Source organism: Sander lucioperca, chromosome 7 (genome assembly GCF_008315115.2).
Source record: "Sander lucioperca isolate FBNREF2018 chromosome 7, SLUC_FBN_1.2, whole genome shotgun sequence".
In the NCBI taxonomy this organism is placed as follows: Eukaryota; Metazoa; Chordata; class Actinopteri; order Perciformes; family Percidae; genus Sander; species Sander lucioperca.
The window spans coordinates 21,803,785-21,818,784 of record NC_050179.1 but is presented as its reverse complement, the minus strand read 5'-3'; the positions used below and the strand labels follow the sequence as shown (position 1 = coordinate 21,818,784).

At 44.6% G+C, this 15,000-nt stretch overlaps 2 protein-coding genes and 1 long non-coding RNA gene across 3 annotated transcripts in view; all 3 read left to right on the top strand.

The window, feature by feature from the left end:
- Nucleotides 1-3,221, top strand: part of prdm11 (PR domain containing 11) — a 15,568-nt gene extending 12,347 nt beyond the window's left edge. The window contains exons 9-10 of the mRNA XM_036003474.1: nucleotides 76-504; nucleotides 2,591-3,221. Of these exons, the coding sequence (XP_035859367.1) occupies nucleotides 76-504; nucleotides 2,591-3,163 (1,002 nt within the window). The 3' untranslated portion in view covers nucleotides 3,164-3,221. The remainder of the gene's footprint in view (nucleotides 1-75; nucleotides 505-2,590) is intronic.
- Nucleotides 3,222-10,331: 7,110 nt separating this feature from the next.
- On the top strand, nucleotides 10,332-10,845 carry LOC116059849. The gene is made up of 2 exons (XR_004107394.2): nucleotides 10,332-10,676; nucleotides 10,708-10,845. It is a non-coding gene; the product is annotated as an uncharacterized LOC116059849 (long non-coding RNA).
- Nucleotides 10,846-11,435: 590 nt separating this feature from the next.
- Nucleotides 11,436-15,000, top strand: part of cd59 (CD59 molecule (CD59 blood group)) — a 6,128-nt gene continuing 2,563 nt past the window's right edge. Inside the window, exon 1 of the mRNA XM_036003508.1 lies at nucleotides 11,436-11,577. The gene's annotated coding sequence lies outside the window, so the exon portion shown is untranslated. The remainder of the gene's footprint in view (nucleotides 11,578-15,000) is intronic.

The following is a 15,000-nucleotide window of genomic DNA, read 5'->3' as shown; positions in this document are numbered from 1 at the left end:
TAAAATACTCAAGTGTATTGATTTTTTTCTTACACCCCTAATATATATAACTAACGTTATTCTGAATCTGTGCAGGTAGTGTCCCATCTGAAGGAGATCAGCAGCCAGACGCAGAGGGCCGACGCTGCAGCCATCGCCCTCTCCCTCCTCCAGTTCCTGCTGGACTACCAATCAGTGAAGCTCATCTACTTCCTGCTGGACATCATCGCCGTCCTCTCGCGGCTCGCCTTCACCTTCCAGGGCGAGCACCTGCTGGTGTCGGCGGTGGAAGCCCGGATCCAGGACGCCATCCTGGAGATCGGCCAGCTGGTGGACTGCCCCGGGGAATACCTGCAGGAGTTTGAGGAAAACTTCCGGGAAAGTTTCAACGGCGTCGCTCTGAAGAACCTACGCGTCGCCGAGTCCAAGTTTCAGTCGATCCGGGAGAAGATCTGCGACCGGAGCCGGGGGATTCTGTCTCAGAGGCTGGACCTGCAGAGCCGCACATTCGCCAAAGCCTGCAAGGTCTGGACCCATCCGCCCGGAAAACGCCAAAGCTACATTTACATTCCTACGTTTTGGTTTGAAAACGAAATTCTTTGGCTCTGTTTACACCTCTCATTCACACTGCTCTGGCGTCTCAGAGCCCCTAAACCTGATATATTATATATATTCTATATACAGTGGCACTCATAAGTTTATGAAGCCATGCTAAAGTTGACTAAAAAGAGGAATAAAAAAATCATCTTTTGGAAATTGATCTTAAAGGTCCCATGGCATGAAAATTTCACTTTATGAGGTTTTTTAACATTAATATGAGTTCCCCCAGCCTGCCTATGGTCCCCCAGTGGCTAGAAATGGTGATAGGTGTAAACCGAGCCCTGGGTATCCTGCTCTCCTTTGAGAAAATGAAAGCTCAGATGGGCCAATCAGGAATCTTCCCTTTATGACGTCATAAGGGGAAAGGTTACCTCCCCTTTCTCTGCTTTGCCCGCCCAGAGAATTTGGCCCACCCATGAGAGAGAGAGAGACATCATGGCTTTCAAATGGGTAAAGTGGCAGTTGGTCAAGACCACACCCCCACCCTCCACCTTGCCCCCCTCTCTCCTCCTCAATAACATTTAAAGCTACAGACACAGAGATGGTACATCCTAAGGAAAGCTCATTGTGGGACTGGCTCTAGTGGCTGGAATTCTACACCAAGGCTGAATTTAGGGAAAGAGACTTCAGATACAGTATTAGGGGACCACTAAGGTCTATATAAAGAGACTTCAGATACAGTATTAGGGGACCACTAAGGTCTATATAAAGAGACTTCAGATACAGTATTAGGGGACCACTAAGGCCTATATAAAAGAGACCTTAGATACAGTATTAGGGGACCACTAAGGTCTATATAAAAGCTTCCAAAAAGAAGCATATCATAGGACCTTTTGATGCCTTAATTAAAAAAATTTGGAAAAATCCAACCTTTAAGGTCACCAATTTTGTTTGTGAATGAATAATGTATTGTAAATAAATAAATGTTCTTCCTTAAAATACAGGGGGCATAAGTCAGTACACCCCTATGTTAAATTCCCATAGAGGCAGGCAGACTTTTATTTTGAAAGGCCAGTTATTTCATGGATCCAGGATACTATGCATCCTGATAAAGTTCCCTTGGTCCCCACATCATCACATACCCTTCACCATACCCCCACATCATCACATACCCTTCACCATACCCCCACATCATCACATACCCTTCACCATACCCCCACATCATCACATACCCTTCACCATACCCCCACATCATCACATACCCTTCACCATACCCCCACATCATCACATACCCTTCACCATACCCCCACATCATCACATACCCTTCACCATACCTAGAGATTGGCATGGGGTACTTTCCATAAAATCATCTCTCAATGCAAATCAAACCAGCTATTAGGCTAACTGACATAAAACCATGCCATGCTGCTTGTTACTGCTTTGCATGACTCGGGTCTGTGTTGCTTGGCTGTGTTCAGATGCTTGCATGGCTTCTTATACAGAATGGGGATACTGTAGATGTGTAACTGTGCTAATGTCTTGCTGTTTCCTGTTGCTGTGGTCTAAAATCATCCTGCCAAAGGACTACGGTTGAAAACTAGCCGGCTGGCTAACACTGGCACAGTTACAGACGTGTAAATTATGTGTGTTGTCCTTTTATAAAAGAAATAATTCAATTCAAATCACTTTATTCATCCCCAGGGGGCAACGGGGGAATAAGAATAAAAGAATAAGAATTTTTCCTTTTCAGTTTCCGCGAGTCCTTCTGCTTCTTCCTCTCCTCCGGGAAAACATGACCACGTTGCATTGTGGGATACGAGAGTAAAATGTAGGCTACATCGTATGTACGCTCAAATTAGCTGTGCATTGTGGGTATTTTATAGTGGACCATATAGGGAATGACATTAAGAGAATTAGAACACCACTACAGAACAGCGAACACATTATATATATATATATATATATATATATATATATATATATATATATATAACTATTTCTGTGTTAGGGAACGGTTTCAAACACAGCTACTGTGATATAATAACAGCCTATTATCATATCTTATCTTAAGGTCCTGGATCTGTCCGCCTGGCCACCCAACCGGGAGGAACTTCATGCGTACGGCGAGGAAGAGATCCAGGTGATATTCAACCATCTGGATTCGGTTCCGTGTGGCGGTGCGGAGGGTTCCCAGGCGCGCACGGAGGCGAGGGGCAGCCTGAACGTGGAGTGGAAGGATCTGAAAGCCGACTTCTGCAGCATGAACGGTTTTAAAGAAGTGGTGGGACACATCTGCCGGTACAAGCAGCGTTTCCCGCTGCTGAACCGCGTGGTGCAGGCAGTGCGGGTGCTGCCCAGCTCCACGGCCTGCTGCGACAAAGGCCGCGGCGCCCTGACCAAGATGTGCAGGAACAACCGCTCGCGGCTGACTCTGGAGCAGATGAACGACCTGCTGGCGGTGGCCGTTAACGGGCCGCCCATCGCCAGCTTCGACGGGAAGCGAGCGCTGGACAGCTGGTTCGAGGAGAAGTCCGGCGGCAGCTACTCTCTGACGGCCGAGGTGATGAACAGGAAGTCGGCTGCGGAACAGAAGTCCGTCCTGCACAGCGTCGACGTCAACACGGAGTTCTACCCCGACATCTGACAGCCGGACACTACATTAAGACCGTCAGAGAATGTCAAATGGCGCGTTGCCACCACATGGTACCTGCTCGACTCGCCTCGACTCTACTCACCTTTTTTGGTTTTCCATTACGAAAAAAAGTCCCTGGTACCTGCTAACAGGTACTTTATGTAGTACCTCCTCAGTCGAGGTTCCCAGCGAGCTGAGGCGAGCCGAAAAGGTGACGTGAAAGCGACAGACGGGGGTGTCCTGAACAAACCCGCTATTTTTAAACAGTTTAGCCAGCTGTGTGTATTTTTGCTGCCTCCAGTTTCTTTAGAAACTAAATGTGTCTTCTGGCAACACACACCTTCCACGTTCTGTGTGTGTGTCGCGTTAGCTCACAGTAGTTTACTGCGGCGCCGCTTGTTTACAGTTCTGCGGAGGCTCCAGCAGAGCTTTCAACGTAGCCTACGTACACACACACATGCTGGCTCGACGCACACACCAGCGCACAAATATAAACATCAGGCCACTTACACAGGCTACGGAGAAAGCTCTGGTGGAGCCTCCACAGAACTGTAAAACAAGCTCAAGTGGTCTGATGTTTATACTTGTGTGCTGGTGTGTGCGTCGAGCCGGCAGACGACCAGCAACGCTGAGGTGGTACTAAAATATGCAATGGAAAACGGACGCACAGTGTGGCGAGGCGAGTCGAGCAGGTACCATGTAATGGAAAAACGCCATAATAAGGGGAGAACTTCCTCTCTGGATACTTCCGGCTTTTGAACTGGTTGCAGTTCCACTCTGGTTCCACTAGAGAAGTGGATCTCAAACTTTTTTCAATAATGTTCCCTTTTGAATTGTTTCTTTAAGCCAAGTACCCCCTGTGCAGCGCTGATCATTTTTAATACAGCCTTTAAAGCCTTGTAACTAAAAAAACAAACATTTAAATACTGATGAGAAAAGGAGACAAATTCTGTAACAAAGAGAAAAACTCGGGAAAAAGATGGTAGAAAGAAGGAAGGAAGTAAGGCAAGAATAGGTCGAAATAGTATCAAAAACTGCAAAAACAGTGACATAACTTGAAGCGAGAAACTTGTAAAAAGTAGAAGGAAGGAAGGATAGATTAGGTCCAAAGAAGGAGACACACATGTCACATTTTTGGTAGGAAAAAAAAAAGTCTACATAAAGAAGAACAATGTTCTGGACAACAGCCTTGTAACTATTAACCATTTTGTTAAATATCTCACGTACCCCCTGCAGTCCTCCAGAGTACCCCTAGGGGGACACGTACCCCCATTTGAGAAACACTGCACTAGAGGGTGCTCACGGGCGAGTGCAGAATGAATGGAGGTCTATGGAGCTATACCCCTCAAAATCCACTTTTCTTTTATGTCTAGTAATTTGAATGTTGCATTTGAAAGGGGAGGCTAAGAAAATACACACTGCTGGGTGTTAGAAAAGCCTTTTAAAATGTCAGTGACGTCATACACATATACGACCAGAGATACTGCTTTACGGCGAGCTCTGAGTCACTTCCTTTGTTCTCTCGAGGCATCGACAACACAGCTGACAGGTTAGACTCTCCCTGTTAATACACAGCTGACAGGTTAGACTCTCCCTGTTAATACACAGCTGACAGGTTAGACTCTCCCTGTTAATACACAGCTGACAGGTTAGACTCTCCCTGTTAATACACAGCTGACAGGTTAGACTCTCTCTGTTAATACACAGCTGACAGGTTAGACTCTCCCTGTTAATACACAGCTGACAGGTTAGACTCTCCCTGTTAATACACGAGCTAGAAAGAGGTTTGCTAATGTTTTAAAGACCACGCCGAAATATTCACTCTGACATTCTGGTTCTGCTTCGGATGCCGTCAAGCGGGATCTGCGATCGTAATCAGTCCTTCACTGACCAATCAGCATTCATTAGCAGAATGCTAGCGTGTTATGGGCAACAACGACTCAATCTGTAAGAAATCAAAAGGGCATAAGTACTCGTTCATTCAACCTTCGACCTATAATCCATGTTGAACTTGCAAAAACTACAATCAAATCTGAGATTTCTCATCGACAATCAGGCGAAAGAGACAAATTTAGCCTCTAGCTCCATAGACTCCCATTCATTTAGCCTCTAGCTCCATAGAGTCCCATTCATTTAGCCGTGTAGCTCCATAGACTCCCATTCATTTAGCCTCTAGCTCCATAGACTCCCATTCATTTAGCCTCTAGCTCCATAGACTCCCATTCATTTAGCCGTGTAGCTCCATAGACTCCCATTCATTTAGCCGTGTAGCTCCATAGGGTCCCATTCATTTAGCATGTAGCTCCATAGGGTCCCATTCATTTAGCATGTAGCTCCATAGGGTCCCATTCATTTAGCATGTAGCTCCATAGGGTCCCATTCATTTAGCATGTAGCTCCATAGGGTCCCATTCATTTAGCATGTAGCTCCATAGGGTCCCATTCATTTAGCATGTAGCTCCATAGACTCCCATTCATTTAGCATGTAGCTCCATAGGGTCCCATTCATTTTGCACTCACCTGCGATCACCCCCAGTGGAACTCTGGTGGAACTGCAACCACATTCGGTCCAATGGGGCTGAATAGGGAGTGAACAGGCTCTCCGTAGACGGGCTCTGATACCGTATCAACCCAAACATGTGACTGTCTGTCATAAGTGCTATATAAATAAACTTTACTTACTTTCACAAAGCGACCACAAAGATGCAGAACAACCACAAAGAGACAAAACGACTACAACAAGCAACATGCAAAAGAACTATTGACTACAAAATGACCCAAACGACCAGAGAAAGATGCAAAACAATCACAAAGAGACATGCTTTGACTACAAAATGACACGAAACGACTAAAAAACGAAATATTCATAGCGTTTTGACCCTAGTAGAAGACTGAGTCTGTGATAAGTGCTAAATAAATAAACTTTACTTAATGACACAAAACTACAACGACCACAGAAAGATGCAAACATTCACAAGGATCCACAAGAGAAGCACAGAGTCAGGAAGTTATGTTGTTGTCTTTGTTATTGTTGGAACTTGTTTTGCAACACAAATGTCCATGCCTACGGAGAATAAAGAAACAAAAATGAACCACAAAACTGACCACGGAGACGTGCAACGACTACAAAAAGATGCAAAAGAACAACAAAGAATTGCAAAAACAGGGCGCCAGGTCAAGAGAAGCAAACAACGAGACACGAGACAACAAAGAGACTTAAAACAGCTAAAAAAAGAAGCTAACAACCCCAGTAGGACACAAGAGAACTGAAAATAGACACAAAGCAGCCACAAAAAGACACGGGACACCCACAGAGATGCAAAATGACTGACACAAAACAACAAAGAGACAATTATTAACCACAGAGACTAGGGGATGCACTGAATCCAGATTTTTGGGGTCTTGGCTGAATCCTGACTCCCCTGGTTGAGATTCTGCTGAATCCTCGTCCCATCCTCAGTCCATGAACACAGTAAACTCATTAATGAAGTAAACAGTGACTGTCCTTCCTTTGCCGTACCTGAAGTTGCTGCATTCTGGCTGCTGTCTGTAGATTCCTTCATCACAACTCGTATTCTTCCAGATGTTTGATACCAGATGTTGTAACAGCGGTGATGTTGTGTATAGTTTAGGGTCCTCGCCACCACCAGACTAATCAGCATTGCAGATTAAACATGTAGCTGGACTTGAATGGTCTTCTTCTGACTGAAAGTACTGCCAAACATCACTTTTTCTGCTCACCAGTTCCATTTCCACTTTCTCTCAGCCTACTGCATTGAACGCTCCACCTACGTAAACACCTTCCTGTAATCAACGGCGCCGTCATTACGGCGACCAGTGTAGCGTAGTGCAACCCCCGTCAAAAAGCCCAATATTCAGCCGAATCTGAAGCTGAATCCTGGATTCAGTGCATCCCTGACAGAGACGTACACCGGCTACAAAGAGAAGCCAAAGGCTACGAACTAGCGTGCAGCTGTCATTGTTTTGCCGTAACGTACGCAAACCCGCCACACATAAAACGTAAAACGATTCGAAGAGAAGCAAATAACTGCAAACAGAGGCAAAGCAACCATGGAGATGCACAGGGACTGACACAAAACTACAGAAGAGACCCAAAAAGACTACAAACTAGCGTGCAGCTGTCATTGTTTTGCTGTTCCATGTGAGAGTGCAGCTGTTTTCAGTCCGTCCACGTTCAGCTGAAATCTTTCTCCTCTGACTGACTTCTTCCACTGAGGAACATTGTCAAACTGAGGGACACAGTGGCCCTGCACGTGAGACTTAAAACAGGGTCAGCCCTATGTTCCCACAGCCCTATGTTCCCACAGCCCTATGTTCCCACAGCCCTATGTTCCTACAGCCCTATGTTCCTACAGCCCTATGTTCCCACAGCCCTATGTTCCCACAGCCCTATGTTCCCACAGCCCTATGTTCCTACAGCCCTATGTTCCTACAGCCCTATGTTCCTACAGCCCTATGTTCCCACAGCCCTATGTTCCCACAGCCCTATGTTCCTACAGCCCTATGTTCCTACAGCCCTATGTTCCCACAGCCCTATGTTCCCACAGCCCAATGTTCCCACAGCCCTATGTTCCCACAGCCCTATGTTCCCACAGTCCACAGCCCTATGTTCCCACAGGCCTATGGTCCCACAGTCCACAGCCCTATGTTCCCACAGCCCTATGTTCCCACAGGCCTATGTTCCTACAGCCCTATGTTCCCACAGCCCTATGTTCCCACAGGCCTATGTTCCTACAGCCCTATGTTCCCACAGCCCTATGTTCCCACAGCCCTAAAAAATCTTAGAAATGTGGGAACATAGGCCTAATTTTGAAAAAAATCTTAGAAATGTGGGAACATAGGGCCTAATTTTGGAAAAATTCTTAAAAATGTGGGAACATTGTCAAACTGAGGGACACAGTGGCCCTGCACGTGAGACTTAAAACAGGGTCAGCCCTATGTTCCCACAGCCCTATGTTCCCACAGCCCTATGTTCCCACAGCCCTATGTTCCCACAGCCCTATGTTCCCACAGCCCTATGTTCCCACAGCCCTATGTTCCCACAGCCCTATGTTCCTAGCCCTGTGCTCCATAGGACCTAATTTTGGAAAAAATATTAGAATTGTGGGAACATAGGGCTTAATTTTGGAAAAAATCTTAGAAATGTGGGAACATAAGGCCTAATTTTGGAAAAATTCTTAAAAATGTGGGAACATAGGGCTTAATTTTGGAATAAATCTTAGAAATGTGGGAACATAGGGCCTAATTTTGGGAAAAAAATCTTAGAAATGTGGGAACATAGGGCTTAATTTTGGAAAAAATCTTAGAAATGTGGCAACATAGGGCTTAATTTTGGAAAAAATCTTAGAAGTGTGGGAACATAGGGCCTAATTTTGGGAAAAATCTTAGAAATGTGGGAACATAGGCACGCTCCCCTTAATGTCTTGCTGTTCCATGTGAGAGTGCGGCTGTCTTCAGTCCGTCCACGCTCAGCTGAAATCTTGCTCCTCTGACTGACTCCTTCCACTGAGGAACATTGTCAAACGGAGGGACACAGTGGCCCTGCACGTGTTATATATGTGTAATAATTGAGCACTTGTTGCGAGAATAAAAGTCAGTTATACGTGGGGAACAATGGGTCAGTGTCCGACTTATCGTCCATTGATATTGAGTCGCGTAGTGCCTGACGGAAACGCGTACGGATGTATAAAGGCTTTATATTTCTACTAGAAATGCTTGTGTATATATTGTATAGACTGTACAGATTGTAAACTGTTTTTAAGGAGAGTATTTTTCTCTTGAATTTGATGATTGTGCCATGATGATCGAATGAAAACAATGAAAAAAGAAGGTGCTACCCTGCTATGCCAGACTTTACTTTGCCATGTTTGTTTACATGTTTTCCTGCTGCAAAGTTTTTATATTTGTATGATTTTAAATGTTTGTTTTGATCACTGATGCATCGCTTCACGGAGCTGAATCTGGGCCCAACGTTTCCATCGCTTAGAAAAGGACATTTAAATCTGAGAGATCAACATTTGATTTGGAACGTTCTTGAACGTGTGTGTGTGTGTCCCTCTCTGTGTGTTAGTGTGTACGTGTGTGTGTGCATGCGTGCGTGCACGCATGTCTCTCTTTATGTGTGTGTGTCCCTCTCTGTGTGTGTGTGTGTGTCTGTCTGTGTGTGTGTGTGTGTGTGTGTGTCCCTCTCTGTGTGTGTGTGTGTATGTGTGCATGCGTGCGTGCACGCATGTCTCTCTTTATGTGTGTGTGTGTGTCTGTGTGTGTGTGTGTGTCCCTCTCTGTGTGTGTGTGTGTGTGTGTGTGTGTGTGTGTGTGTGTGTGTATGTGTGCATGCGTGCGTGCACGCATGTCTCTCTTTATGTGTGTGTGTCCCTCTCTGTGTGTGTGTGTGTGTGTGTGTGTCCCTCTCTGTGTGTGTGTGTGTGTGTGTGTGTGTGTGTGTGTGTCCCTCTCTGTGTGTGTGTGTGTGAGACTGTGTGTGTGTGTGTGTCCCTCTCTGTGTGTTAGTGTGTGTGTGTGTGTGTGTGTGTGTGTATGTGTGCATGCGTGCGTGCACGCATGTCTCTCTTTATGTGTGTGTGTGTGTGTGTCTGTGTGTGTGTGTCCCTCTCTGTGTGTGTGTGTGTGTGTGTGTATGTGTGCATGCGTGCATGCACGCATGTCTCTCTTTATGTGTGTGTGTCCCTCTGTGTGTGTGTGTGTGTGTGTGTGTGTGTGTCCCTCTCTCTGTGTGTGTGTGTGTGTGTGTGTATGTGTGCATGCGTGCGTGCACGCATGTCTCTCTTTATGTGTGTGTGTGTCTGTGTGTGTGTGTCCCTCTCTGTGTGTGTGTGTGTGTGTGTGTGTGTGTGTGAGTGTATCTGTCTGTGTGTGTGTGTGTGTGTATGTGTGCATGCGTGCGTGCACGCATGTCTCTCTTTATGTGTGTGTGTCCCTCTCTCTGTGTGTGTGTGTGTGTGTGTGTGTGTGTGTGTGTGTATGTGTGCATGCGTGCATGCGTGCGTGCACGCATGTCTCTCTTTATGTGTGTGTGTGTCTGTGTGTGTGTGTGTGTGTCCCTCTCTGTGTGTGTGTGTGAGAGAGACTGTGTGTGTGTGTGTGTGTGTGTGTGTGTGAGAGAGACTGTGTGTGTGTGTGTGTGTGTGTGTGTGTGTGTGTGTGTGACTGTTTTCAAACTAAAACACAAGTGTAGAAAAAGTTTTTTTTGTCAGGTTAAATGATTTTTGAATAAATTATGTCTTTCATTTTTACACCTCAGTATATATTTTGATATTTGTGGGTTTTATTTCTTCCAGTTTCAGATTAAAATCTTGATTTTTTTTTCACTTTTAGTTTCAGAATTAAATCAAAATTATATTTAACCTGAAAAATACACTGAATGTGAGTTTGAATACATAGTTTCAGTCTCCAAGTTTTTTATTTTCTAAATGATGGAAACCGTTGACAGATGTAGCTTCACGTTTGAGTGTTACCAGCCAAAGTTTAGTCTTAAAGTACTTCATGTACTTCAGATGTACTTTAGATGTACTTTAGATATCCAGTATGTTTTACTGCATGATGATACTAAACTGTTGTTTTTAGAGCACACAGAAGTAGTATTTTATAACATGAAGATGAGTGTGTTTAATAAATGTAAAATGTTGGTAATACAGAGAGCTGAGACACACTTCAGCCAGCAGACCATCACGTTTACTGTCTGTCTGTGTGTGTGTGTGTGTGAGTGTGTGTGTGTCTCTCTCTCTGTCGGTGTGTGTGTGTGTGTGTGTGTGTGTGTGTGTGTGTGTCTCTGTCGGTGTGTGTGTGTGTGTGTGTGTGTGTGCGTCTCTCTCTGTCGGTGTGTGTGTGTGTGAGTGTGTGTCTGTGTGTGTGAGTGTGTGTGTGTGTGTCTGTCTCTGTGTGTGTGTGTGTGTGTGTGTGTGTGTGTGTGTGTGTGTGTGCGCAGTTCCCATAATGTTTTACGGGATGTAAACAGGAAGGAAGCTACGATAGCCACACACACACACACACCGACAGAGACACACATACACACACACAGAGAGACACACACACACACACACACACACACACAGACACATGAGCTTCTTAATACCATAGATGTATTAAGAGAACTTAAAATACAAAACACCCATGATTGAGCTCAGTTATCTTTGGTAGACGCTAGATCGGATCCGCTAGACGTACCGACGTCATCACGGGCATAACGCGCAAGCGTTAATACAGGAAAACTGCGCATGCGTCAACGGGCTTTAACATCGGGCTGTTGATTGTTTACAGTTGCCATTCAGTCTCCGTTAAAGTGTCGGTGAGCAGCTCTGTCTGCCTGTCTGTCTGCCTGTCCGCTGTGGATGTTACGTTACCGACAACTATCCCGTGATTACTTTGAGACCGAAGGAAACGTATCAGGTAAGTCCTGCTGCCTTTTTTTTCTTCTTATTTTGATTTTTAAGCGGATTTTGGGACGTTTGTTCACGATAATCCTGATATCCTCAGTGAGACTGACACTAAATATAACATATGTGTGTATCGTGTGTGTGTGTGTGTGTGTTCGGGTGTGAAGCTGTTGTAACTCGGAATAGTAGTACTTGAAGTACGTGCGTCAATAAGCGCAACGGCCACCGCCTACTGTTGGTTTAACCATAGACGATAACGGCTCTGAGCCAAGAAGTGGCGTCCGCGGGATTCGCGCGCAGGTCTATAGTCTCTGGCAGGACTCAGCTTCTCTAACATAAACACACACACATAGACACACACACACAGAGACACACACACAGAGAGAGAGAGACAGACACACACACACACACAGAGACACACACACACACAGAGACACACACACACACACACAGAGAGACACACACACACACAGAGAGTAAAAAAAGTAGAAAAAAATTCCAAAATTCAATTCTGAAGTTAGTACAGAAAAGAAGAAATAGGAAACATCTTTTGCTTCCAATTTAAATACGTGATTCTTTTGAATATTGAAATAGTTTCCCAGTTTTTAGTTTTTTTAGACCACGGACGCTCAGAGCAAACTGACTCCCCAAAAACTCCCCAAAAACCCATGAAACCATCAACAGGGTGAAAGAATGGGGACTGATTTTGTAAAACAAATGTCAAGTGTGTGTGTGTGTGTGTGTGTGTGTGTGTGTGTGTGTGTGTGTGTGTGTGTGAGTGACAGAAAAGAAAACAGGCCGTTTTGGCTCCAGAGACATGGAAATCTTCAGAGTATTATGGGATGTCAGAGCTCTCCCTGCGGTCTTTTGTTTCTGCTAGTTGACTCGTGGTCTCTAGCTGACACATTTCCTTCCTTACTTCTTATTCGCTTCATTAAACTTGGCAGGAAACTGTTTATCTTTTCAGACTTTTCTTCCTTCCACACAAAGAAAAAAACTCAAGAATTATCCATTTATTAACAGCCTCTACCCCTGGTCTGTGCTTCCTGACTCCCATCACTGCCTGCTGGGTTCCTCTGCAGACTTTTGGCTTTATTAAAGAAATAGTTCAACATTTGAATATGTCTATTTGTTTACTTCAGTGCTGAACTGTAAAAAATTAAAATTGGACACAGCATCAGGGATGTCACCCATTGGTTTGTGGATTGCTGTTTTGAAGCCTCAAGTTGAAATGAAATCACCACCAGACTCCATTTAAAAAAACAGTAATTTTATCATCGTAAAACACACTTTATTCAAAGTGGACAGAAACTAAATAAAACTACCAAAAGCCGTCTTAGTTCATCTTTCCACTGTTCCAACAATCACCACTCTGGTTTGGTTGAAATATGCTGGCTCTATACACGCTAAAAGTGCTGATTATTTACATGGAGTCTGGTGGAAATATGCTGGCTCTATACACGCTAAAAGTCCTGATTATTTACATGGAGTCTGGTGAAGATATGCTGGCTCTATACACGCTAAAAGTCCTGATTATTTACATGGAGTCTGGTGGAGATATGCTGGCTCTATACACGCTAAAAGTCCTGATTATTTACATGGAGTCTGGTGGAGATATGCTGGCTCTATACACGCTAAAAGTCCTGATTATTTACATGGAGTCTGGTGGAGATATGCTGGCTCTATACACGCTAAAAGTCCTGATTATTTACATGGAGTCTGGTGGAGATATGCTGGCTCTATACACGCTAAAAGTCCTGATTATTTACATGGAGTCTGGTGGAGATATGCTGGCTCTATACACGCTAAAAGTAGTGATTATTTACATGGAGTCTGGTGGAGATATGCTGGCTCTATACACGCTAAAAGTAGTGATTATTTACATGGAGTCTGGTGGAGATATGCTGGCTCTATACACGCTAAAAGTCCTGATTATTTACATGGAGTCTGGTGGAGATATGCTGGCTCTATACACGCTAAAAGTCCTGATTATTTACATGGAGTCTGGTGCAACTGACGCTGAACATTTGTCCTATAGGGTTATGGAAAGGATCCCTACAGAGATAGAGCTTTTAGTTAAAGAGTAAGATCATTATAGTTTAACATGAAATCACCATCACCAAACCCACCAGACTCCATGTAAATAATCAGGACTTTTAGCGTGTATAGAGCCAAAAAAATAAGTATTTTTGTCAGGTTAAATATGATTTCTTAAATCCTTTTTGAATAACGTGTTTCATTTTCTACCTTGGTGTATTTTTGATATTTGTGGGTTTTATTTCTTCCTCATTCAGATTCAGATCGTGTGTGTGTGTGTGTGTGTGTGTGTGTGTGTGTGTGTGTGTGTGTGTGTGTGTGTGTGTGTGTGTGTGTGTGTGTGTGTGTGTGTGTGTGTGTGTGTGTGTGTGTGTGTGTGTGTGTGTGTGTGTGTGTGTGTGTGTGTGTGTGTAATTAGAACACCGTTGCAAAATGGCGAACACACTATATAGGGCACTGTTTCCGTGATGAGAAACGGTTTTCTAACACAGCTAAAGCGTCCCAGTTCCACCAGCAGCCTCCACCAGCGTCCATTCACTTTCTGACTGATTGTAAAGGCAGCAGGAAGAAGTCTTCTTCTCTGTTGACGCCTGGGAAAGTGAAGTAGTTCAAATGTTTGGACAGAAAGGCGTCCATGCAGCTTCAGACAGCAGCTGGACGCACATACAGTCGCCCCTCTGTGTGCAGCCATCTGTCACTCCCTGGGACCGAAACACATCCATCCCAACCAAAGCCCTGCACACAAAACGCTGCTTTCTCTGCACCGTGTCATCACACACACGGTGGGAGGCCTTCAGCTGCGTGACACCACGCGGACAAAGAGTCTGAAAGACCCGCAAAACAAACTCAAGAACAGCTTTTGATAGTTTGATTTAGTTTCTGTCCACTTTGAAAGAAGTGTGTTCTTATGATGCTAAAAGTCCTGATTATTTACATGGAGTCTGGTGGGAACAGACTCAGTTGCTATCTCAACCGGTTGTAATCTTTACACATTGATATCCATTTTCAACCGATTCACCGTGCAGCGTTTTTTGGTCCTGTTTGGTACATTTTAACTTTTTTGTACAATAAAGAGTAAAAAAAACTGCAAAAATATCTTATTGTAATGTGAAAATATCTTGTTATACTGTGAAAAACAGTGTGTGTGTGTGTGTGTGTGTGTGTGTGTGTGTGTGTGTGTGTGTGTGTGTGTGTGTGTGTGCGCGCGTATGTGTGTGTTTGTGTGTGTGTGCGTCTGTGTGTGTGTGCGCACGTGCGTGTGTGTGTGCATGTGTTTGTGTGTGTGTGGGTGTGTTTGTGTGTGCGTATGTGTTTGTGTGTGTGCGTGTGTGTGTGTGCATGCGTGTTTGTGTGTGTGCGTGTGTTTGTGTGTGTGTGTGTGTGCGGGCGTGCGCATGTG